General features: G+C 45.9%; 1 protein-coding gene across 2 annotated transcripts; it reads right to left on the bottom strand.

Annotated features, from left to right (window-relative positions):
* Nucleotides 1–523: 523 nt before the first annotated feature.
* On the bottom strand, nucleotides 524–23,530 carry mapk8b (mitogen-activated protein kinase 8b). 2 transcript variants are annotated; one of them, XM_080788967.1, is made up of 11 exons: nucleotides 23,399–23,530; nucleotides 21,172–21,301; nucleotides 20,172–20,230; nucleotides 16,199–16,337; nucleotides 14,234–14,399; nucleotides 10,798–10,869; nucleotides 9,088–9,270; nucleotides 7,746–7,870; nucleotides 4,241–4,304; nucleotides 2,137–2,214; nucleotides 524–846 (listed from the first exon to the last, which is right to left on the bottom strand). In XM_080788967.1, the coding sequence occupies exons 1-11, from the start codon at nucleotides 23,524–23,526 to the stop codon at nucleotides 665–667; spliced, it is 1,326 nt and encodes a 441-aa protein (XP_080645093.1). In that variant the 5' UTR covers nucleotides 23,527–23,530; the 3' UTR covers nucleotides 524–664. The 2 variants fall into 2 exon arrangements, with proteins under 2 accessions (XP_080645093.1, XP_080645094.1); XM_080788968.1 differs by having other exon boundaries at nucleotides 726–851.
* Between the last annotated feature and the right edge of the window lie 383 nt (nucleotides 23,531–23,913).

The raw sequence follows: 23,913 nt of genomic DNA, 5'->3' as shown, positions 1-23,913 counted from the left end.
CACTACCATTACCCAAGAAGACGAGCGAAGAGGAACGCGATGAGGGGGAGGGGCTAAATACGGAGGGGGAGGGGCCAGTGTGGGTGGAAGGCGGGCCATTGTAATCCAAGCAGGTTGGTTGGGCGGTGTGGTGGGGGGGCTTGGCCTAGCCACCGACTAGACCAATGGCGTGGCCCTAGCCCCAGACTAGACCAATGGCGTGACCGAGCCCCCCAGACCCAAAAAGATGAGATCAGACGTTTCCCTCCCCCCCCCCCCCCCCCCCGGGACCCAAACGAGTGAAAATAGCAGATCTAACAAGCGGCTATACTTTCACTACTACTTAAAACATTTTGTTTTCTAATTTATGGAATTCTTCTTTTTATTAATTTTCTTCGCCGAATTGCTGAAATACACATTGAATTTTTTCATTGAATGAAATTGGGGAGGGAGGGGGGGGGGAAGATTTTTGAAAATGTTTTTGAAATGAATAAAAATAAAAATAAAGAAAATTAAAAAAAAACAATGTAGGAAACAAAAAAATTAAGGGACCAAATAAAGATGTCCCGCTCCACCGTTTGGGAAGTAGTGGAACCAGAACACTCTGGGCTCACCGATCCATCCCTCCATCCATCCATCCATCCATCCCTCCATCGCTCCATCCATCTCTCCATCGCCGTCATCATCATCTGCAGCAGCTGGTCACAGTGGCGGCGACAGCGGAGGCTGTTGCCGTGGTGACGACAGCGGGGGCGGGGTCTGTGGAGGAGGAGGAGGAGGCGTGGTTGACGGAGGCTGAGGAGGAGGAGGAGGAGGGGGGGTGCTGCTGCTGGTGGTGGGAGGGGGGGCTGCTGCTCACTGCTGCACCTGTGCTATGAGGGACACACACATACACACACACACGCGCGCCTGTTGTCAGTGCTGCACGCTGCGCACGTACGTACGCACGCACGTTGTGCACGCTGCGCACCCACGCACGCACGCATGCTGCGCACCCACGCACAACTTTTGACCTAGTTTTATTTTTGTCTCTCTGTCTCTCCACCTATTTTAAGTAAACAGAAAATACATATATATATATTTTTTGAAGTTGGGAAAATCCCAACCTCAAAATGTATTTTCTGTAAACTTGAATTTCATCCAATCCGGAACTCGAGAGAACTCATATGGCGTATGTGTGCGTGACGTGTTGAAATTGATTAAAAGAAAATCACACCCGTGTGAACTGAGTGGTGTGAACATTACCAAGTGTATCAGAGAGGACAGCAGTAAGGAGGATGAGACTATAGGGGCCACTAGCTGCCACCGACACCAAGAACTCCCAGACAAAAAGCTTGTACTGTGGGAACCAACACACGGGCATCGATGGAGAGGACGTCCCACACCGACCTATGTGGAGGTACTAAAAAAAGATGCTGGTGCAGAAAGCACAAATGAGCTGACCAGATGTACGGAGAACAGAGATGACTGGAGACGCAGGTGGAGAGAGAGACCTCAGTAGAAGTGTGCACATCGAAAGACAAGATATCAGAAAACAGGAGTAATCGCATTGTGTGAGCTAGCAGATCTGCCATTTCTTGCCAATTCTTTTGAACACGTTTCAGATGTGTGAACATCCTCTTTAAGTCCAGGTGTTCTTGTACAAGCAGCAGTGGAGCTCTCTCAAACACACACGATAAAAACAGAGACACACACGATAAAAACAGAGACACACACACGATAAAAACAGAGACACACACACGATAAAAACAGAGACACACACGATAAAAACAGAGACACACAGGATAAAAACAGAGACACACACACGATAAAAACAGAGACACACACACGATAAAAACAGAGACACACACAGGATAAAAACAGAGACACACACGATAAAAACAGAGACACACACACGATAAAAACAGAGACACACACACGATAAAAACAGAGACACACACGATAAAAACAGAGACACACACGACAAAAACAGAGACACACACAGGATAAAAACAGAGACACACACGATAAAAACAGAGACACACACAGGATAAAAACAGAGACACACACGATAAAAACAGAGACACACACAGGATAAAAACAGAGACACACACGATAAAAACAGAGACACACACACGATAAAAACAGAGACACACACAGAGACCAAAGTCCACTAACCTAAAGAAGGCGGCTGTCCTCTGATGACGCCATTCTTTGTTCTCTCCTCCCAGTCATTTACCTCCTTGTATATACACTCTGGAGACACACACACACACACACACACACACACACACACACACACACACACACACACACACACACACACACACACTTGTATAAGTGACACTTACATACAGACACAAGGTTTCTGACATCCGACAGCAATGATATGTAGTGTATGAACCATTACGGGTCCATTTGAGACCCTACGGATGTGCCATTTGCGTGTGGAACTTATTTTCTTTGTTTGTTTTCTTGGAAAAAAGAACACGATGGGAACTATGCACAAAACATAATTTCACCCACTTTTTGTACGAATCTTTTTTTCTTTTTTAATTCTTATATTTTTTATCCCACGATTTTGTAACCCATTTTTCACCCCTGTGTGAATCATCTAATGTGATCCTGGGCTCTACACACCCTCCGCCAACCTGGGGAGAGCAACGGACTTGAACTCATGCTTCCTTCATGCTTGAGTGTCCAAGTTGCTCCTTTACAACCTGACAGGGGGGAGTTTCCCTGGTTGGACGTGGAAGCACGTTATTCCAACCAGTTCCTTTCCCCTCCTTTTTGTACGAATCTGACAATACAGCCGATTCTGATTCGTACACACGGTCCGAGTTAAACATGAATGACACCGAAGACTTCCATCCGTTATAAATTAAATCACATTTAAGTCAAAGTTACCATTAATCTTAGTATTATCTGCATATTATGACCCCGCCATCTCGGATTAAGCGTTTTAAGGTGTGCAGTCTCGTGGATTACCGGTTCGGATTACGCGGTTCAGAGTCGTAATCTGGGATTACGCCTTTCATGGTCGAGCATGGTGGATTATCACTGCAGCGTTCTGCACGCGTCAGGTCTGGTGTCTGGGATTGTAGATTTCAGAATGAACTTCTATTAAGACAATTATGATGTCACGTTTACACTGTAAACACGCGGGCTAGTGCACTAAGGTTTAAAAAGGTATAAAAAATAATATTGATTCTTGTTTTTGGCAGCAAATTTATAGGTTTCAGTTTTAGTCTCTTGAATAGTTTTAATTTAGTCACATTTTAGTCACCTGTCTGGTTTTAGTCGACTAAATCTACATCGGCTATTTTCAAGCATGCAAACAAGTGTAAAATAATTGTCTTTTACTTTAATATACTGGATCTACTGTCCACTAGTTCCTAACATTTTAGTATTTTAGTTTATTATTATTCATTATTAGTTTTAGTCATCATAGCTTAGTTTTCATTTAGTTTCCATTTCGTTTTAGTCAGTGAAAAAAAAAGGTAGTCGACGAACATATTTGGCCAACACTGTGCCAGCGTCCACTGTGTGAAAAGAGGAGTTAACAGGCAAATATGGGCACTGTATTTTGCCTGTAAACCTCAAGTTTAGCAGCATATACAGTTAACATACGGTAATATACAGGTGTGATGGTAGTTTGATGGAAAGTTTAACGGGAGTTTACTGTAATATATACACGTCCGTATTCCATGCTTTTTGCGCAGTGCTCTGTAGTGTCTAGTTAGGATCATGTTTCTTCCTGACTGTCAGTTTTAGATGTGAAGCTTCAGGCTGTAGGGAGGGCAGGGCAGCCTTACACAACATACTGCAGGGTTACAGCACTGCTGTCAGAACATCAAAGAGCAACTGGGGAGGGGAGGAGAGGAGAGGAGAGGAGAGGAGAGGAGAGGAGAGGAGAGGAGAGGAGAGGAGAGGAGAGGAGAGGAGAGGAGAGGAGAGGAGAGGAGAGGAGAGGAGAGGAGAGGAGAGGAGAGGAGAGGGTTGGTGAGGGGAGGGGAGGGGAGGAGAGGAGATGAGGATAGGGGAGAGGATAGGGGAGGAGAGGAGAGGGTTGGTGAGGGGAGGAGAGGAGATGAGGATAGGGGAGAGGAGAGGAGAGGAGAGGAGAGGGTTGGTGAGGGGAGGGGAGGGGAGGAGAGGAGATGAGGATAGGGGAGAGGATAGGGGAGGAGAGGAGAGGAGAGGAGAGGAGAGGAGAGGAGAGGAGAGGAGAGGAGAGGAGAGGAGAGGAGAGGAGAGGAGAGGAGAGGAGAGGAGGAGATACCTTTCCACTCTTCCACTGTGTGCTCCCTCTCGTCCAACTGTTTGTCTGTGATCTTGGGTGGAGGCTGAAAAGAAAAGAGACGACGCAAACGTGAAACATTCCAAACACAGAAACTCCACGTATCTGCTGTAGGCCTACTGTACTGTACTGTACTGTACTGTACTGTACTGTACTGTACTGTACTGTACTGTAGGCAACACCCCATGACCTTTACACATATTCATCTATCCGCGGACAGAGCAACTATATTAAAAATAAAATATGAAATATAAAATCATAAGCTAATAAGCCATTTTGGGCAGGAACGAACCCCTTTTGGTGCCCTCTCCAGACCACGAATGTAGCATGTACTGCACGGTGAAAGAACTAGGATTTTGCCCAACAACAACAACAACAACAACAACGGCATACAGTACAGGTACAGTATGCCGAAGTGGAGGTCGTTTGAAATGACAAACATTTAGAACCTGCAGCTGTGCACCATTAATGACATAGTGTCGAGTGTTCCCGAGGGGGGGGGGGGACGGGGGGGGACTGGCATTGACGTATCGTATCGGCTCGCCAAGTTCACACTCAATCTTCAACGCAGACGGCTGGCCGGCGGCGGCAGATGCTCTTAATTAGTGGCGAGAAGCGACCCCTTTTCAATCACTACGACAACACCACAGATGGGTGAACAGAACACCCACGTGTGGCGTGTTGTGTGGCCACTGTCTGCTATGGACTCTTATCTCCGGTTGTGTGGCCATTGTCTGCTATGGACTCTTATCTTCTGTTGTGTGGCCACTGTCTGCTATGGACTCTTATCTCCGGTTGTGTGGCCATTGTCTGCTATGGACTCTTATCTTCTGTTGTGTGGCCACTGTCTGCTATGGACTCTTATCTTCTGTTGTGTGGCCATTGTCTGCTATGGACTCTTATCTTCTGTTGTGTGGCCACTGTCTGCTATGGACTCTTATCTTCTGTTGTGTGGCCATTGTCTGCTATGGACTCTTATCTTCTGTTGTGTGGCCATTGTCTGCTATGGACTCTTATCTTCTGTTGTGTGGCCATTGTCTGCTATGGACTCTTATCTTCTGTTGTGTGGCCACTGAGACACAGAGGCACAGAGACACAGAGGCACAGAGGCACAGAGACACAGAGACACAGAGACACAGAGCCACAGAGGCACAGAGACACAGAGGCACAGAGGCACAGAGGCACAGAGGCACAGAGACACAGAGACACAGAGACACAGAGACACAGAGACACAGAGGCACACACCGATATAGAAACATTGGTTTTCAGAGTTAAACGGAGTTAAAAAGGTTTTCCACACCGTCGACGGCATAGAAACACTGCTTCAGAGACTTACTGTATATACTTTATATACTGTATGCTGACGCACGCTTCGACACACTGGATTACTCTGTTGGCCTGACTGTTACAGAATAGTGTCGGCCTCTCTATCTGTCTCTGTCTTCCTCACACGCACGCCTCTACGCACACACGCCCGCACGCCTCTACGCACACACGCACGCACGCACACACGTACGCACGCCTCTACGCACCAACACCTCAAAGCCACAACATTGTCATTCACAGCAGCGACCGTGCCGGGAGAGGAAAAGTAAATCAATGCGTTAGAGATAAGAGCTGTCCTCCCTCCCTCTGCGCGAGACGGAGACATAATGCATTTAGGCCCCCGGAGGAGCTCCATTCTATACAAAAAAGTATTCTAAATCATGACTCAGTTTTCTGAAAAAACCTCATGTTTCTGTGTATGTCAGTGGTTCTCAAACATTTTCATGTCCAGGACCCCAACAATTATCTGTATTTGGCCACCGACCCCCCATCTGAAAATATTGGTGTTCCAGGGACCCCCACCCCCCAGAAGCAAATATTTGAGTTAAAAACATTTGCTCTGAAAGAATATATATTCAAAGATTTGCGCCACATTTTCACGATTTTTCAAAAATAGCAGACCTACAAGCTCGTAGCGCGGCACCGGCACTCGGTGCCGCGCTACGAGCTTGTAGATCTGCTATTTTTCAATTAGCTAAACTATAATAATGCACCAAAAAGGGGTTCCCGTCCAGGATGGGATAATGCGTTTTGCACACAGTTGAGCTCAGAGCACAAACTGGCACCTCTCAAGGCCAGAATGTCTGTCTGTACGAGGAGGAGAGGAGACATTTAATCAATTATAATCAAATAATGAATTGGGGGAAAGAAATCAATGTTTTTGTCTTTTGTCTGTACAAGTGTGTGCGAGCGTGTGCGAGTGTGTGTGTGTGTGTGTGTGTGTGTGTGTGTGTATGTGTGTGTGTGTGTGTGTGTGTGTGTGTGTGTGCGTGTGTGTGTGTGTGGTAATTGAGCGGAGGCACCGCTCAAAATATTGCAGAGAGAGAGAAGAGCTGCTTTCTAAAATGTTCGTGACTGTTATGACAAAACATATTAACGGAAATGATTAGTTTGGCTAAGCACGGAATGTGACGTATGAATGTGACGTATGAATGTGACGTATGAATGTGACGTATGAATGTGACGTATGAAAGGGCTTTCACTTATAGTGATTTTTACTAGTTGACTAGATTACTAGTCCACTAGCTGTTTAACTAGGCCTACCTATTATGTCACATTGGTGCCTAATTATAATCTACCTGATCTTGAAGCCTACAAGAGCTGGAGAATCAGTGTCGATGACGTTTATTAAACAAACATTGAACTAAAGAATTGAGTTAAACCTGTGTATACTGTAGGAGGGCCTTAGCGCCCCTCAAAAATATTTTAAGTCCACAAAAGAATGCTTTCTAAAATCAGGAGCTCTTAAACATTTCCGTGACAAGGATCCCCACACCCCCTCCCCCCCCCCCATGGGAGTGCTACACAGTTTGTTGTCCTAAAAGCTGGAAGTGAGTTCGTAGCCGGTTCCCTCAACACATTTCCTGAAGCGTTTTACAAGAGGATGTTTGATAATATGATCCCAACCCTGAATTTGGGGTTTTGACTTTTGTCTTCTTTTTTTTTTTAGCAATAATTACATGTGTGGTTAAAAAATGTCAAGAACAAAATGGCTGGGAAGAAAAGGGTCTTCACTTATAGCAGTAGATTTATTCAGATGACAACGTTTGGGTCTAAACTGAAAGGTCTGAAGGTCGTTTAGCTCTGAATAAATCTACTGCTATAAGTGAAGACAGTGGGCGGGACCCTTTCCTCCTCATGATTCACATTTGGTTGCCGGCTCCGACACACCTGTCCTAAGGTGTGCACAGAAGGCCTTTTCGCTACAAAGAACACAATGGCTAAAAGTAATTTTGCACAAATACACATTTTCTTTTTAGGGCAAAGCCATTTACGAGGGCAAGAGCTTATCCAACAACAAATCATGCAAGAAAGCCATTGCAAACCTACAGTGGGAACCTATGGCAGAGTTCAATCCCCCCCCCCCCCCCCCCCGCCCCCACAGACAGTGGTACATGCCCGACCCCCCCCCCCCCCCCCCCAGTGGTCCACCCCGTCTTACCGCCTCCACTTCGGTCGGGTCGTACCACACGTTGATGTAGGGGTGCTGCAGAGCCTCGTCCACAGAGATCCTCTTGGACGCGTCGATTACCAACATCTTGGACAGCAGGTCACGGGCCTGGCTGGCTGTAATACAACAACACAATACAACACAACACAGGTTAACACAACACCACAACACAGGTTAACACAACAACACAACACAGGTCACAGGCCTGGCTGGCTGTAATACAACACAACACAATACAGGTCAACACAACACAACACAACAACACAACACAACACAACACAGTGAGGAACGTCTGCAACACAACACAACACACAACACAACGAGAACAGTGATGCAGACAGACAGACAGAGGGACGTCTCCATTCCCATGTCGTGTATCGTCTAGTCTCTACATCAATATTACTTTCATGTCAAAGACGCCCAACATTGATTTTAGCCGCAGACACTAGAGAGGTCCCGATCCGGCACCGATCACATGAGTCTCAAAAGATCGGAATCAGGGGGGGAAATATTGGATTATTATAGATTTTTTACGCGACCCTCTAAGGCTATGCTCAGAGCCATAGAATTAAATCTGAACCGTTTAGTCAGTCAGAGATTCATAGATTCATCTTTTGGCGGAACATGTTCTCCCCAGAATTGGGGGCAGTGTGGTGGTTCCAACGGTTAAGGGACGTCCCACCTAAAGCAAGATTGGCGTCTGTCAGTTTCTCTCTCTAATCCTTTACTCCAATATGTCAAACTCAAGGCCCGGGGGGCCAAATCAGGCCCGTGAATTAATTATCTTTGGCCCGCGGGATGATATTTAATTAGTATTAGAACTGGCCCTCTGGTATATTAATAATAATAATAATGAATTGCATTTTTATAGCGCTTTTCCAAGTGCTCAAAGCGCTTTACAATGGTTCATTCATTCATACATTGGGAGGTGAAGCGGCGAACAGTCGACGCCAGCGTCCTCACTTCCCCCTATATTGCACGGACCACCATAATACTACAAGTACCACAATGCACTGCGAGTGCATTGTCACGTATCGAGGGCCCGCAATAAGCACAAGCCTGCGTCTTCTTTTCACTATTGATCAGCAGTGAACGTATATCACTTGTGGTCAACTTTCAGCTATACCCCTCTCCCCAAACAGTGAAACACAGTCCGGCCCTCGACTTGTACCAATTTCTTTATTTTGGCCCACTGTGTATTTTGAGTTTGACATCCCTGCTCCAGTGGTCCTAAAAATCACGTGTGGTTCCCACTGCTATAGGGACAGGTGCAGGTGCGTGTGTGTCTGCGAGCGTGCGTGTGTGTGTCTGCGTGCGTGCGTGCGTGCCTGACCTTTCAGCTTGTTGTGCTCGGAGTCGGCGGGGAACAGCACGTCGGGGAAGAGCTTCTCGAAGGTGTAGCCGGCGTAGCGCGGCCGGTTCTCCACGTAGGTCCTCACCGATTGGTTGAGCTTCATCAGGAAGTCCTGCGACGGCGTGCCCAGCTGCTCGATCACCTTGTTCCATTGGTCGATGTCTGGGCGCCGGGCGGCGTTAAGGAAAGAGAGAGAGAGAGCGCGCTGCGGACACGCTGGACTCTATACGGCCAGCTGGGACACTATATTTTAATTAATTACTTAATTATTTTTTTCTGTTCTTTTTTCACCTAAACGTCATCAGTGATGTTCATTGCAATGCCATTGGTCATGATATTTGTACCCCCCCACAGAGGCTGAAATTCACACAAATTAAAAGTTTCTGGACTCTGGGCAATTTTGAACATTTTTTAACCTATGACTTTTGACCTTTAACCCTAATAAAAGTAAGTAAAATAATTGTAATATATGGTTTTTTGTGATCATTAGAATGTCTAGAACATGTTTTATTCATTATTGTGAAAGATATCCTCCAAATGTAAATTATTAATTTATTATATTATATAATTATTATATATATATTTTTTAGTCTTAGTCCTAGTAGTACAAAGTAGTAGTAAGGTTGAAATCGATTTTTTGCAAGTAGAAATTAATGCGGGTCTTATAGGGTTATACGGCACCATTTCCACCAAACAGTTTGTGTGGGTCACGGCAGACCGATTCTTATGGGGGGTCGCGATTTAAAATATAAACGATATTTCAATTATTATTTTAAAAAGTTGAAACGAATAAAAGTCACACTTTTTCCATCAATTAATTAAACACAATTCAAACTTTCTTTCAAATCTAATAATTTCAATGAATAAATAAATTAAATGGAAAGTTTTAAGAATGTTTATGACATGAAGGCCATTCATTTTTGTTCTCATGTTTCTGTTACACCGAGGTTTATTTAGGTTTAAATAAAACGGTTCATCTTCCTAAAGTTTCAATATTTACTTCAATATTTCCATATGACTTATTTGTTCATATACCTTGCAATGGATTCGGAGTGTGTTCCAAAATGCCACATTTTGCACACGCACTCCCTAGATGCCAACTATGAACCTCTGCCCCAAATTATCCAGAATGGCCCGTTGTAGCGCCACCAGGAGGCAGACTTTTGTAAACGCGGTGACGGTGAGTTGTGATCCCTGCTGCAGCACTGTGCTATAGCTGTCTGTCTACAGATCACTGTGTTATAGCTGTCTGACTACAGACCACTGTGCTATAGCTGTCTGACTACAGACCAAATGGACCCTGCTGCAGCACTGTGCTACAGCTGTCTGACTACAGACCACTGTGCTATAGCTGTCTGTCTACAGACCAAGTGGATCCTGCTGCACTGAGCTAGCTAGGCCAAGTGCATCCGATCCCAATAAAACATTCTGTGCCGTCAGTGACACCGCCGGCCGCGTGCTGACCTGGTGTTGTTCCTGAAGCTACAGGAGTTGCTACAACAACAACAACAATGCTGGACATAAAACACCATAGTTCTGTGTTGTAACGACAGTATAGGCCAACGGAAAACACACGACACTCACTACTGGGACAAGAGTATGTCGTCGGTGTTGTTGGGTGGAAACCTCTTATCTCCAATATGTTCCAGGTGCTTTGGGGGGGGGGGGGGTCCCAGGTCTTAAGGATACGGTCAGTCCCGGGGAACAACACACTACCCCGGACCATTTCCGCCATGATGCAACCAACTGACCAGACATCAACTGAAAACATGGGAGGAAAAAAAATGGACAAGAACCACCAAAAAACATTAGCATGCAGGACTCAAAACAAAACAAATCAAAACCCCAATGAAACAAATAAATGGAACAAAATAATTAAAAGAAAGGTAAAAACAAGTCTACCAAATGGAGAGGAGCAGAGAAGGATGATAACAGTATACGTTTGACTGGCAAAAAGATTACAAATAATAATAATAATAATGATAATGATGATAATAATGAAACAGTCTGGCATGCAGTACCATGCATGGGTCAGTGTCCCACAAGGCTAAGCAGCAAAATGTAAAATAAAATAAAAGTCCACTGCTGTGTATCTGAAAGATGTGAAACACTGTATATAGTGATATTTGATTAACTGATTTGATGACCATGTTGTGTTGGTTCCACCACACTGACTTACGTAGGTTAAACTGAAAACTCCGGAATTCTCATACATTCATGTTATGTATGAGATTGAGAATGAAGTCCTCCACAACTACACACACACACACACCAAGCATTCCCTTCTGTTCTGTTTTCCTCGGATGTGGGCCATGCATGTTTCTGTTCCTCGGATGAGGAATGCCACCCACCCACCCACCTACATACGACGCTCCCGAGGAAAAGCTGCATGGGGAAGAAACAAATGAGGGTGTCTCTCTCTCTTCTGCACCTCACTGGGATGAAAGAGAAAATATGCTGCTGGAGATTCTATTTTCAGGCGGTGGCTTTTTCTAGTGTGACTGTCTGTCTGTCTGTCTGTCTAGTGTGACTGTCTGTCTGTCTGTCACCATGGTTAGGTGGAAGGAAGGTGTGGGGGGGGGGCGCTCTGTGTTTGCAGGTGCTTGTGCGTGTGCGTGTGTGTGTGTGTGTGTGCATGTGTGCGTGTTGACAGGCGGTGGGCGCGTGCACGTGTGAGGTGATGCCTGAGGCATGTCTCGAATTTCTTTTTTATAGCATGCTTTATGAGGCACAAACATGCACATTTTGATGACAAAACAAATAATATTAAAAATAAACTTTTTGGGTGTTATTTTTCGTTGCGTTTTTTTTTTAGTCGTTTTAGAATTGTTTTCCGTTTCAGAAGAAGAAGAAAACGGTCGGCACACTCTCTCGGCTGCAGCAAAGCAGAAAACCCCAAGGATACAATCCCTTCTACATACACCCCACTACATACACACTCTCTCCGCTGGCTGCAGCAAAGCAGAAAACCCCAAGGATACAATCCCTTCTACATACACCCCCCTACATACATACACACTCTCTTCGCTGGCTGCAGCAAAGCAGAAAACCCCAAGGATACAATCCCTTCCGGGAAAAAGGATTTTGTGGCGAACCATTTCGGCCATAATGCAGCCCACAGCCCAAATATCCACTACATATACCACGCAGCATGGAGGAGAGGGGTGTGGGGAGGGGAGAGGGAGAGGAGGGGGAGGGGAGGGCGATGGAGGAGGAAGAGGAGGAGGAGGAGGAAGAGGAAGAGGAAGAGGAGGAGGAGGAGGAAGAGGAGGAAGAGGAGGAGGAGAAGAGAGTAAGCAAAAGAAAGAAGCAACAAGTCAGCAGGAAAGATTAAGGTCAACAAGGTTTTTTTGTCGTTAGTTTTTTTTTAAGGCAGGTTGGATCGAAGCTGGGCAGGGAAGGAGCAGACATATCTCTAGTCTACACAGTAAAACCCCTCAGCGATACATTCAATTCATTCTGCAGCAGTTCTCGTTTAGACCACCTGTAGCGATCAATGTGTGCTAATCATTAGCATAATCAGTCCTTCAAAATAGGAGCTCTGGGGGTGCCGGAAACTGGAACGGAATGTGTTCAAACCTCATGGTCTTTATACACACAGTGAACTGCCAAATTAAAGTAAACTCCAGTGTCATCGTTTCTAACTCGAGCAGACGTAGAATACGCACATCGACAGGCTGGGTGGGTGCTGCTGGACTAAATAAACTTCAGTAGGTATCGGCACACCACAAACCTGTGGTGTGCCGATACCTTAATTATTATATTATTATTATTATTATTAATACCAATGCACTATTGTTTCTAACTCGCACAATAACAAACGGGGTGGTTCGGGCGAGGAAACACGTTTGTACACATATTAATGTAATTAATTAAAGTATAATTTGGGGCCTTTGTTCCCTAGACCTTGTAAACTGAGAAAGTAACTTTGATCAAATAAAACTTGATGCTACAAACTGGCTGAAACTCTCCGTCTGGTTCTTTGAGAGAAATGCCGCTGTTGACCGTCCTACACGGCACAGAGTCTTGATCCAGAATATACGCCAATAGTAAAATCAAAACAAAAGTTGAATATTTTTTGCACACAGCAGCCAGTGTATGATTGATATTATCCATACACTGGCGGTTGTGGTACAGTGTATACAGTAACTCAATAAAACATTAAAACGGTGGATGGATGGGCTCCTCCAGGCAGGAAGTGTCCCACCATGCACTGCCCAACGTGCCAACTTCCTCCCCACGGAGCTGTGACCTTAGAGAGGAAGAGGGAGGCAAAGGTGCGCGCCCCCATGTGTGTGTGTGTGTGTGTGTGTGTGCGTGCGTGCATGTGTGTGTGCGCTTGTCTTAGTATTCTCGTAAGGGTCAACATTGCCGACCTGATATTGTAGCATTTAAGACATTGTCCTGCAGTCCTCACGGTTTAACCCATTTATGACTGAGGTCGATAAAAAAAAAAGCTTCTAAATCCTAACAGTTTTCTGAAAAAAAAAACCTATGGTTCTATATTTCATGTCAAGGACACGCGGAGTGATCTGTATTTAGGGCCATGGACCACCATCTCAAAATATGTTGTTCCAGACCCCCCCCCAAAAAAAAGAAAAAGAAAAACGCAGATCTACAAGCTCGTATGAGCGCCGCACTATGAGCTTGTAGATCTGCTTCATCTTTCAATAGCTAAAGTATAACATAATGCTTTAGTTAAAACACAAAAAGGGTGAATGGGTTAAAAAGAAGATTTGTGGAGAATTAGGATTAGGCAACCATAGGTTAGTTTACAGGTAAGGTGTGTGTATGGGTTAGGATTGGGTTAGTTATGGCTTATATATCGACCTGGTTTACGTGACAGCATTGCGCGCCGGAAAATAGCTATTTGTTTTGTCAAAGCTGTGTGTGTGTGCTTGTGTGTGTGTGTGTGTGTGTGTGTGCGCGCACACATGTGTGTTTGTGTGTGCTGAAAAACATCCCTGTGGGCGGGGCATGCATTAGGCCAATCGTTGCTCAGCGTTATAAAAGGCATTAGCAGAGCCGTAGTATAGTTAGCGGTGTATAGTTCTGATCTCCATCGATCCAATTGGTCCATGAGTCCATCAGGGGCCTTTTCTATTGGGTAATATAACACACTCACCGTTAGCCTGGTAGCCCATGCCCAGGATGACCTCGGGGGCGCGGTAGTAGCGCGTCACCACGTAGGGCGTCATCAGGAGGCCCGTGGCCGCGGTCCGGGCCAGGCCGAAGTCCAGGATCTTCAGGGTGCAGTCGGACTTCACCACGATGTTGCTGGGCTTTAGGTCCTGCGAGCCGGGAAAAAAAACAGAACCGGAGGACGCATTAGTACACATACCGTTATATAGAAAACACTTCAATCAAAGAGGTAGGAGAAGGGAGGTGCTGCTGACCACAGGACATAAACTGCAGGCCCTGAAGAAGGCACCACGTTTGACGAAACGTGGGTAAATAAAACGTTTTTTTGGCATCGGGACTACGAGTTGTACGACCTCTCCTTTCCTTTTTGTAGAAATCACTTCATACACAGACAGACACACACACACACACACACACAGCGGTTCATTCAATTAATCACAATGTGACGCATTGTGAGCTATTTTCAAATGTATGTATATATAGTGTTGAAGTGGTTAATGTATGTTTTGCCATCATAATTTAAATCTACTAACTACTAACTAAGGGTTTCAAATGAATACGATACTTGGATCAGAGATGTAGTGGAGTAGAGGTAAAAGTACAACAAATACCTACTTTACTCGACGAGTACACATACTTTTCCCACCACTGGACTGTGAAGGCGATATGAAGGCGTTGACGCAGTCCCATTGAGAGACACTAGAGGCACTAGTGAGTGTGGCCGCTGTGTTTGGTGCGTGCGTCTGTCTGTCTGTGTGGGTGTGTGTGTCTGTGTGTCTGTCTGTCTGTCTGTCTGTGTGTGTGTGTGGGTGTGCGTGCGCTTCACGCTGAGAGGGGGCTGGCATCGCGTGCGAGGCTCCGCCAGTCCCTCTGCCTATGGCTCGCCTTAGTTCTGCTCGGTCAAGCAAAGGGAGAGCGATCACTGTTACACCACTCTCTCTCTCTCTCTCTCTCTCTGGCTCCGTTAGCCCATTTTAAACCTGAGGGACGCATCAGTGTCGCCTCATGGATTTTAACCCACTTTAAAACCATTATTTTTTAAACTTTAGCTGTTGGGGGAAATTAGCAGATCTACAGTACAAGCTCGAGCTTGTAAATCTGCTAATTTAAAAAATATATTTTCACAGTGAAGGTTTTTAACTCAACATCTTTGCTTCTGGGGGGGGGGGGGGGGGGGTCGGCAGCCAATTACATATAATGTTTTAGGTCCCTGTTATGAAATAGTGTCTGTCTGTCTGTGTGCGTGTGTGTGTGTGTGTGTGTGTGTGTCAGTGTGTGTGTGCGTGTGTGTGTGTGTGTGCGTGTGCCCGTGCGTGCGCTTGTATTATGCTTGTGAGGGATAAATGTCCCCCAAACGTGGCAGAATTTCAGAGAGAATCCTTGAGGACATTTTTTCCTGCATGGTCCTCGTAAGAGTCGTGTTATTATGGTTCAGCGGTAGTTCAGTGAGTAAGGATAGGATTCACGTTAGGATTACAGTAGGTACGTAGTCATCTCTTCCAAGACAGACCCTGATAAAAGAAAAGGGTTGGGGCTAGGACGTGTGCCCCCAGAGGCTGGGCCTTTAGGGGGTTGGGGCTAGGACGTGTGCCCCCAGAGGCTGGGCCTTTAGGGGGTTGGGGCTAGGACGTGTGCCCCCAGAGGCTGGGCCTTTAGGGGGTTGGGGCTAGGACGTGTGCCCCCAGAGGCTGGGGCTTTAGGGGGTTGGGGCTAGGACGTGTGCCCCCAGAGGCTGGGCCTTTAGGGGGTTGGGGCTAGGACGTGTGCCCCCAGAGGCTGGGCCTTTAGGGGGTTGGGGCTAGGACGTGTGCCCCCAGAGGCTGGGCCTTTAGGGGGTTGGGGCTAGGACGTGTGCCCCCAGAGGCTGGGCCTTTAGGGGGTTGGGGCTAGGACGTGTGCCCCCAGAGGCTGGGCCTTTAGGGGGTTGGCGTGTGCGTGTGTGTCTCACTCTGTGTATGATCCCGGCGGCGTGCAGATGTTTGATGCCACACAGCATCTGGTAGAGCAGGTAGGACAGACGCTCGTGGTCCAGTTCCATCTGGATGACCTGACACAGGTTGGCATCCATCAGCTCCATCACCAGATACCTGCAACACACACACACACACACACACACACACACACACACACATCAGCTCCATCACCAGATAACTGCAGTTCAACACACACACACACACACACACACACACACACATCAGCTCCACCACCAGATACCTGCAACACACACACATCAGCTCCATCACCAGATACCTGCAGTTCAACACACACACACACACACACACACACACACATCAGCTCCATCACCAGATACCTGCAGTTCAACACAAACACACACACACACACGCACACACACACACACACACACACACATCAGCTCCATCACCAGATACCTGCAGTTCAACAGACACACACACACACACACACACACACACACACACACACACACATCAGCTCCATCACCAGATACCTGCAGTTCAACAGACACACACACACAAGGTACCTGCAGCAAACACACACACACATATCCCTAGCTGCTGCATACAAACGATGGCTTGCCGACAACGCGCTATAGCAGGCTGAGGCTCAGTGTAGTTATAATTGTGTTGTGGTGGACAAGAGACAGCAGTAACGTGGACACACACACACACACACACACACACACACACACACACTCTCACTAGGGATGTGTAAATATGTGACAGGGGCCAGCAAAAAGGGCCTCAACTCGATTGAAAAAAAAGGCAGGGGGGACTTTTTTTCTGTTTTTAAAACAATGTTTATTTTTATTTTTATTAATGGACCCTACAAATAAAAAACATATTCACCGCATAGACTGTAAAAGAATATGGACAAAGCGTTCCGCGGGTCTAACATGAACGTAAAATGAAGCCTGTCAGTCCTTGCAATGGAAGTCGCAATCTTTCTAGATCCGTTTGGGCCCAGCTGGCCCATTGGCTGGCCCAGACAACGAGGCGGGACTTCCCCCCTTCTTCTTCGTTGGTTTTTATTTTGACTCGAGTGGGTGGGGGATCCCGTTCATAGACTGTAACGGTAGCCACGCCCCTCAGAACATGCACGACTTTATGGTCATTTTTTTAATAAATGGGACCATAATTTTCCAAAAAGAATATTATGACATTAGAAATGAGACTTTAAACTAGTGACTGGAAGCAAAAAGTATTCATGACCATGTTTATTAAGGTAATACAGTCTAGGTGAAGTTGGGCCCAAATACATGGACTTCTATGGGGCTATGCTTTCTTGCTTTGTTTTTGTTCTTTTTGTTATATGTATGTATGTATGTATTTATATGTATATGTATATATATATATTTTTTTTCTTCTTGCTCTTACTGTAAAGCACTTTGAACTGCACTCACTGCCTGAAAAATGTGCTAAATAAATAAAGATTGATTGATTGATTAAGGGTCCATTTGGTTACTAACTCCATCTTTTGGATGAGGACCACCTGGAACCCCCTCAAGGACCACTGGTGGTCCCTGGACCAGTGTTGAGTCAATTGATCACCATAGCAACCCCAGCCTAGGCCTGATTAGGTGAATTCCCAACACCTCCAAACCTGTATCTTGATTGGAGTCAATCTCCACTCACACTCCTCTGTCATGCAGCTACACAGACACATCCCAGGCACACTTTGGTAGGCCTATAGCCTACTGTCCTGTTTGGATGACAATGTTGCCATTCCAACAGATTTTCATTTTAAAAAAAAGAGGGAAAAAAAAGATTATCGATTATTAATTTTAATTATCAATTTCGGGTCCTATTAGCGATTATCGATTATCGGACCCATCCCTAACACACACATACACACTCTCTCTCTCTCTCTCTCTCTCTCTTCAGCGCTCTATTCAAGTGCAATCTGAGCTCAGTCCAAATGAAAGTATTTATTTTATTGAGCATAGTTAAGTTGAAAGAACACGCAGAACATTACAACCTTGACTTGGGCTTAAAAAACCTTACGCCCCAAATACGGAGATGACTGTCGTCATAGTGGTGATGTCATGCTGTACATGAGTGATGTCATTATACTGGTGGTCACATCATGGAGTCTGTCTGGTTTAGTTGACTCAATGTTTACTGGTTTCCCTTCTTTTAGTGACCAGTTCCCACCTGACGTTGTGTGGTAGTTGGGACTGATCCAGGCCGTGCTGAATAACTGCTAGTTTACATAAAGTCTTGAGACTAGAACTCAAGTCTAAGATGAACAGCTTACCAGTAGGTTTTCCTTCCCAATTGCACCCTCCAAAGAGGATGACACGATCTCCCAGCATGCAACATGCCATATCATACATTGGACCCGGGCCTTTCCCTTTGGGCGCATTAACCTTCTTCCAGGAGAAGGTCTCTGGACTGAATTTCCACAAGTCACTGACGTTACGGTCGTTACAGCAGCCTCCAAATATGTACAGCTCTCCATTGTAGGTAAAGGCTGAATGACGCCAGTGTGCTCTTGGAAGAGGAATTGTACAATTGGTGCTCAGCCAGTTGTCGGTCTCCGTGTCAAACACTTTGATGTCGTTGTACTGACCGTTGAACTGACCCTTATAGTTCCAGCTCACAAATACAAACATCTTTGTCCCAATGATGGTAGCAGAGTGATGTGAAACAAGTGAAGCAGGAGGTGGAGTTCCTCTGGTGTTAATTAAAGACCAGACCATTGTGCTGGTGTCCAACTTGTACATGTCATTAGTACATCGTCCGAACAGCTGGGTGTATCCTCCATGGATAAACATGACCTTCCCCAACACACAGGCTGAGTGGCCCCACCTCGCCTCTGGAACAGCTCCAGAAACCCTGCTGGGTTTCAACCACATGTGGGCGTCCACATCAAATGCATAAAGCTCATTGTAGTACTCCTGTCCCCAGTATCCTCCCCAGATGTAGACTGTATCTTCTATCAGCACAGCTGTGTGTTCGACGCGCCTGGATGGAACCTCAAGGTGACCGTCTCCTCTTCCAGGACTCACTGGAGGTAACTTCTCCCAGCTTAAAGACACTGTGTTGAAGACATGGACATCCATCTGTTCCATGTTGTCATAGTCACCTCCAAAGGAATACAGTTTGTTCCTCACTGCTACAGCAGCAAGTTCGGTTCGCTTTGGTCCTCCTGGTGTGGAAACGGTCCAAGACAACATCGCCCTGTCTGTCTGTCTGTCTGTCTGTCTCCACCTCTTCTCTCTCGATGTGAACAGTCATTCTCAACACGGTGCATCATCTTATATATATTCTGGTGTGAAATCACACGCAACACAAACTGTTGCCGTGCACGCCTAAACGATACCAATTCACACTGCAATTCTCATCTGCACCTTTTGACTCTGATCTGGAGACACCAGGAAAATGGTCTGTGTGTCATATTCTGCTATACTTGTGGGGACATTTGGTCCTCACTAGTGCAAGGGGATTCATCTTCGTTCGAGATCTGTGTAAAAGGAGCAGTTCACCCCAAAAAATGACTTATTTTTTATCAATTGCACACCCCAAGAAACCTTGGATTCAATGCAGGTCAATTTGTCATGATGATCATTTATGATGATGAGGTCAGTCACCCACTTACGTCATTTGCCATCGGCTTTGATGTACAGAAGAATATCCGTCATACAAAGTCCATAGACTTGTCCCCACACGTGACGCCACCCAAAGTCCATAGACTTAGTCCCACACGTGACGCCACAGGCCGAACGCACGAAGCCAGGCGTTGTATGGGCTAGCGCCCCTCAAAAATGGAAAAAATGTATCACACTCATGTGAAGTGAGGGGCTCTTATCATACAGTGAGCGGTGCCTATCATGATGACGTATGACGATGTCATCATACATCAGCCAATCAAATCATCACCAGGTATCCTGCAACACACACACACACACACACACACACACACACACGAGGAGAAATACTCACACGTCTTGAAACTCCTCCAACGTCTTCTGTGGCGAGAATACATTTAATAGGCCGATGATCTGTACAAAGAAAACAAAACCGCACAAATCATTATAATAATTATGGGATGCAGAGAGGGGGAGGGGTGGGGTGGGGGGGGGGTGATAATGAATAATATCCTTGGCCTTCAGCATGTGAAAACAGTGAAATGTCACGGTGACATTTAGATTGTTACGCTTAACTCATTCTGAACGGGAACCCATGTTGGCGTTATAGCATCATGTTATGCTTTAGCCATTGAAAAATAGCAGACCTACAAGCTCATAGCGCGCCACCGAGTGGCGCGCTATGAGCTTGTAGGTCTGCTATTTTTGAAAAATCGACTGACATTTTTAGAATCTGATCTCAGGTCAGAATGGGTTAATCAGACCAGTGTGTGTCCAGTGGAAACCTCGTATGAATCTGATCTCAGGTCAGAATGGGTTAAGCCATTCTGGGCGGGAACCCCTGTTGGTGTTTTTAAGCATTTATGTTGAAAAATAGCAGATCTACAAGCACCGAGTGCCTCACTATACGAGCTTGTAGATGTGCTATTATTTTTTGAATCGTGAAAAACCTTTGAATATAATATATTCTAGTTAGAGCCAACGTTTCTAACTCAAATCTTTGCTTCTGTCAGGGGTCCCTGGAACAACATATTTTCAGATGGGGGGGCCGGCGGCCAATTACATATATTTTTGGGGGTCCTTGAACATGAAAATGTTTGAGAACCACTGACACATAGAAACATGGGGGGTTTTCAGAAAACAAGACATTTTGTAGAATTGTCCTCAGGTCTAAACGTGTTAAGCCTCGACTCCTTCTCCTTCGTCGTGCGGCGGTGTCTCGCGTTGGGCCGACATGCTCTCATGCTGTGTGTGTGTGTGTGTGTGTGTGTGTGTGTGTGTGTATGTGTGTGTGTGTGCTTGGCGTGGAGCAGTAACAGTAGCAGAGAGATGTGTGTGTTTGTTTCGTGTCTCACGTTTTTGTGGTTGACACACTTCATGAGCACCAGCTCTCTGTACGCCCGCTTGGCGTGCGTCTGGTTCTGGAAGGGACGGCTGAGCTTCTTGATGGCGACATTCCTCTCCAGGTTGTGGTCGTACGATGAGCTGCAGAGGAGAAACAAACAGGTCACCGTTTACACATTTAACTTGATGATCAGGTGACGATTAGCTTTAGGTGGGTCGAAAGGGTCTCCCGAGGGAGGTCCTCGAGGCACGTCCCACTGGGAGGAGACCCCGCGGGACAGACCAAGACACGCCTCGGGACGGGATCCCCCAGGAGGAAAAGTCACTAAGTGACTAGATTTTGGTTAAACAAGTGGAAACTGTGTAGTGTCTGCGGCCAGAACATTGCAGGGATATAGTACTAAAGGCCCATTCATACTAACGTTTTAGGTGATAGGGCGACCACCGAAAACTATAAGACGACGTCACTCACGCCCGCACACCGCTCCCTCAAACACATCTCTCCGTTGTGTTACTATAAGCACCGTTTCAGTGGTCACCTTATCACCTAACACCTAGAAGTATGAATAGGCCTCTCTTGGAAATACGGTCTTGTTGTCTGACATAGAGTCGAAAGCCCATTGGCAGCTTTTAGCTTCGACTAAAGCAGCTCCTCCTGGTCCTTCCGTGGTCTTAATGGAATGACCTGCAGACCAGACTCAAACTGTCTACTGTACCTACTGTACAGACCAGACTCAAACTGGCTTATGTGATTCCCCTAGTGAGCTTTAAAAGGATTGCCACATGGGCACACTTCCCAAACATTGCTCCTGCTTTCACTTATAGCAAATGTTGGTTCTCTTGCTTTTTTATTAGCAAATTGTGTTTTTATATATTGGCCTTTATTGGTCGCGTTACTAGACGTTCCTGTTCTCCCTTTGATCTTCTTCGGTAGTGGGTTCTGTATTTATGAGCATTGCATTTTTTTTCGGTCCTGTTAATGTCTTGTTTTTATTGTTACTGGCAGAGCACTTATTTCACCTCTTCTCTCTTAGCCAGTTCACACTGTGTAAAAGAGTCTGGTTTCTAGTTTCTACTGGTTAAATGAAGGTTAAATAAAATCAGAATCCATCGTCCATCGTCCCAGACGTCAGGGGGGCTTTTCAAGGCAGGTGACACAGAGCTGCAGGAGGTCTCCAGGTGGAACAGATTGATGTCCAGGCAGCAGATGTTGCTGCCAGACAAGACCGTATATCTGGGATCGGCGCACTAGTCCTGCAGTCATAATGTCCTGTATGCTACAGACACTTCCACCTGGTTTAAAACCCATTTAGACCCAAGGACAGTTTTCTGAAAAACCTTATGTTTCTATGTCAGTGGTTCTCAAACATTTTCATGTCAAGGACCCCCAGAATTATATGTAATTGGCCGCCGACCCCCCCATCTGAAAATATGTTGTTCCAGGGACCGCCCCAGAAGCAAAGATTTGAGTTAAAAACGTTCGCTCTGAATTAAGAATACAATACATATTCAAAGATTTGCGCCACATTTTCACGATTAAAAAAAAAATGCTTAAAACACTAAGGCCTGGAAACACATACAGTATGTATCGCCTTAGCTTTAAACCACTTATATAATAAGCATCATTTTAAACTTTTAACTGTTGAAAAATAGCAGATCTACAAGCTACTATTAGCTACTAGCAGCACTACAAGCTGAAAATGTGGCGCAAATCTTTGAATATATATATTCTTTCACAGCGAATGTGTCATGATTTGTAGAATGACTAGAATCTGGTGTGAGGTCTCCACAAAATGAGCACCCCCAGCGCCCACACCCCCCCAGTGCCCACACACCTTGGCCATGTTTGCCTCCACACATAGTAGTTGTGAGGCAGCCCCTTCTCCGCCACGAACATCATTAAAATGAAATGTTGCTGAAATGTTGCTCCAGACCACCCACTCACACTATCCATGAGAATGACACCGACTCCATTAGTGAGAAGTGGGGCAAAGAGTGAAAGAAAGGGGGGGGGGGGGCACAGTCGGTATAGTGCTGTCGTTCCACAGCTAGAAGTGTTCGATTCCCGCTGGGAGGGACGCTGTGGGCGCTGTTCTCTCCTCCCGCGTCATCAGTGCCCATAGCAGAGGCGGGGTTGGCGAACAGGGCTCCAACATGCAGTAATCCTGGTCTCTAAACTAATTATTCATGTTTTAAAGAAAGGGCAAAGTTACAACTGTTAAGTGCAGCCCGACTCACCAGACGATGCCCTGTGCTCCCGATCCGATGGGCCTCAGGTTCTGGTACCGCTTCAGGACGACGAAGGTGGAGTCGCCCACGTCTAGGCTGTAGAACTCCTTCTCTCCACTGCGCCGGTTCCTGTTCATGGTGAAGGCCTGCAGCGACAAGAAGAAGACCGTATCGTTTTTAGTATTGTGTTATTCAGCACCAGTATAAAAACAATACAGTGAACATACAAATATACGAAGGGTAAAGTGCTATAGGCTCGAGGCAAAAAACCCAAGGGGCTTATATGAGGCCTCTACCTACGTATGTAAAACACAATGAAACAGACGTCTTTTCACCTTCCGTTCACACTTACAACAGTGTGGCGTTTTATTGCTTAAAAGGGAGAATAACTATGTGTCATTAATAACACCATAGAGTTGCGTTTTAACACGCCGACATAAAGATCTAATTTATCCCAGAACTGGAGGGTCTGGATTGGAGAACTTGGGGTCATGTGATCAGTGACATCACAGAGGCCTGCAGGG

Source organism: Protomyctophum bolini, assembly GCF_963924005.1.
Source record: "Protomyctophum bolini genome assembly, chromosome: 18".
Lineage (NCBI taxonomy): Eukaryota > Metazoa > Chordata > Actinopteri > Myctophiformes > Myctophidae > Protomyctophum > Protomyctophum bolini.
The sequence above is the reverse complement of the archived record's forward strand: the minus strand, read 5'-3'. Positions and strand labels throughout refer to the sequence as shown.

Coding starts and splice junctions, on each gene's coding strand:
- mapk8b (XM_080788967.1), bottom strand. CDS start 23,526: ATGAACAGGAACCGGCGCAGTGGAGAGAAGGAGTTCTACAGCCTAGAC. Junction 9,271..10,797: donor GTTGTTCCCCGGGACTGACC/GTATCCTTAAGA, acceptor CCCGGCGCCCAG/ACATCGACCAATGGAACAAG. Junction 847..2,136: donor AGGACAGCCGCCTTCTTTAG/GTTAGTGGACTT, acceptor CTCATAGCACAG/GTGCAGCAGTGAGCAGCAGC.